Raw genomic sequence first — 2,851 nt, forward strand, 5'->3', positions numbered from 1 at the left:
TTTTTACAGTTTTTCCCCAGTATGTATCCTTGTATGTACACTAAAGCTGCATTGTGCTGAAAACAATTTCTTGCAAACTCTACAATTTTTACAGTTTTTCCCAGTATGTATCCTTTTATGTATTCTTAAGATGCATAACGCAGAAACTATTTTCTTGCAAATTTTACAATTTTTACAATTTTTCAACTATATGTATCCATGTATGTACCCTTAATCTGCATAATGCTGAAAATATTTTCTTGCAAACACTTCTATTTAATGGTTTTTCAATTGTATCTACCTTTGTATGTACTCTTAAGATGCATTATGCTGAACATATTTTCTTGCAAACTCTTTTATTTATAGGGTTTTTCACCTGTATGTATCCTTAGATGTACTCTTATGCTGCATTATGATGAACATATTTTCTTGCAAACACTTCTATTTAAAAGTTTTTCAATTGTATGTATCCTTGTATGTACTCTTCAGCTGTTTAAAGCTGAAAATATTTTGCAAATTCTACCTTATTAGGGTTTTTCCCCTGTATGTATCTTTGTATGTACTCTTAAGCTGCATTATGCTGAAATTATTTTCTTGCAAATTCTGCAATTTTAACAGTTTTTCCCCAGTATATATCCTTGTATGTACACTTAAGCTGCATAAGGCTGAAAATATTTTCTTAGAAATTCTACATTTTACGGGTTTCACGGCAGAATAGATAATTTTATGTGTTTCAAAGTTTATTAACTTAGATGTGGTCTGATTACAAATTTCACATTTACACATAATTTCCCTAGTATGCATCCTATTTTCTGTATTTAAATAATTTTTTCTGATTCAATGCGTGCCACAAATATCACTTTGCAATGCTTTTTCCCCGGTATGTATCCTTGTATGTACTCTTAAGCTGCATTATGCTGCACATATTTTCTTGCAAACTCTTTTATTTATAGGTTTTTTCACCTGTATGTATCCTTAGATGTACTCTTAAGATGCATCATGCTGAAAATATTTTCTTGCAAACTCTACTATTTTAAGTTTTTTCACCTGTATGTATCCTTGTATGTACTCTTCAGCTGTTTAAGGCTGAAAATATTTTGCAAATTCTACAATTTTTACAGTTTTTCCCCAGTATGTATCCTTGTATGTACACTTAAGCTGCATTGTGCTGAAAACAATTTCTTGCAAACTCTACAATTATAGGGTTTTTCACCTGTATGTATCCTTAGATGTACTCTTAAGATGCATCATGCTGAAAATATTTTCTTGCAAACTCTACTATTTTAAGTTTTTTCACCTGTATGTATCCTTGTATGTACTCTTCAGCTGTTTAAGGCTGAAAATATTTTGCAAATTCTACAATTTTTACAGTTTTTCCCCAGTATGTATCCTTGTATGTACACTTAAGCTGCATTGTGCTGAAAACAATTTCTTGCAAACTCTACAATTATAGGGTTTTTCACCTGTATGTATCCTTAGATGTACTCTTAAGATGCATTATGCTGAAAATATTTTCTTGCAAACTCTACTATTTTAAGTTTTTTCACCTGTATGTATCCTTGTATGTACTCTTCAGCTGTTTAAGGCTGAAAATATTTTGCAAATTCTACAATTTTTACAGTTTTTCCCCAGTATGTATCCTTGTATGTACACTTAAGCTGCATTGTGCTGAAAACAATTTCTTGCCAACTCTACAATTATAGGGTTTTTCACCTGTCTGTATCCTTAGATGTACTCTTAAGCTGCATTATGCTAAACACATTTTCATGCAAATTCAACATCTTTAGGGGTTTTCCCCTGTATGTATCCTTGCATGTACTCTTAAGCTGCATAAGGCTGAAAATATTTTCTTAGAAATTCTACATTTTACGGGTTTCACGGCAGAATAGATAATTTTATGTGTTTCAAAGTTTATTAACTTAGATGTGGTCTGATTACAAATTTCACATTTACACATAATTTCCCTAGTATGCATCCTATTTTCTGTATTTAAATAATTTTTTCTGATTCAATGCGTGCCACAAATATCACTTTGCAATGCTTTTTCCCCGGTATGTATCCTTGTATGTACTCTTAAGCTGCATTATGCTGCACATATTTTCTTGCAAACTCTTTTATTTATAGGTTTTTTCACCTGTATGTATCCTTAGATGTACTCTTAAGATGCATCATGCTGAAAATATTTTCTTGCAAACTCTACTATTTTAAGTTTTTTCACCTGTATGTATCCTTGTATGTACTCTTCAGCTGTTTAAGGCTGAAAATATTTTGCAAATTCTACAATTTTTACAGTTTTTCCCCAGTATGTATCCTTGTATGTACACTTAAGCTGCATTGTGCTGAAAACAATTTCTTGCCAACTCTACAATTTTTACAGTTTTTCCCCAGTATGTATCCTTGTATGTACACTTAAGCTGCATTGTGCTGAAAACAATTTCTTGCAAACTCTACTATTATAGGGGTTTTCACCTGTATGTATCCTTGTATGGACTCTTAAGATGCATTATGCTGAAAATATTTTCTTGCAAACTCTACTATTTTAAGTTTTTTCACCTGTATGTATCCTTAGATGTACTCTTAAGATGCATTGTGCTGAAAACGATTTCTTGCAAATTCTGCAATTTTAACAGTTTTTCCAAGGTATGTATCCTTGTATGTACTCTTAAGCTGCATCGTGCTGAAAACAAATTCTTGCAAACTCTACTATTATAGGGATTTTCACCTGTCTGTATCCTTAGATGTACTCTTAAGCTGCATTATGCTGAACACATTTTCATGCAAATTCTACATCTTTAGGGGTTTTCCCCTGTTTGTATCCTTGCATGTACTCTTAAGCTGCATAAGGCTGAAAATATTTTCTTAGAAATTCTAC

General features: G+C 31.8%; 1 protein-coding gene across 1 annotated transcript; it reads right to left on the reverse strand.

The window, feature by feature from the left end:
• Positions 1 to 1,094: 1,094 nt before the first annotated feature.
• On the reverse strand, positions 1,095 to 2,730 carry LOC111038113 (zinc finger protein 791-like; the record flags this gene model as incomplete). The annotated part of the gene is given in 3 exon segments (XM_022321054.1): positions 1,095 to 1,257; positions 1,340 to 1,465; positions 2,533 to 2,730. Coding segments are annotated over 3 exon segments (487 nt in total), but the record flags the coding sequence as incomplete, so codon positions are not given.
• Positions 2,731 to 2,851: the final 121 nt, after the last annotated feature.

The sequence above is a fragment of the Myzus persicae genome, unplaced genomic scaffold, assembly GCF_001856785.1.
Source record: "Myzus persicae strain clone G006 unplaced genomic scaffold, MPER_G0061.0, whole genome shotgun sequence".
Lineage (NCBI taxonomy): Eukaryota > Metazoa > Arthropoda > Insecta > Hemiptera > Aphididae > Myzus > Myzus persicae.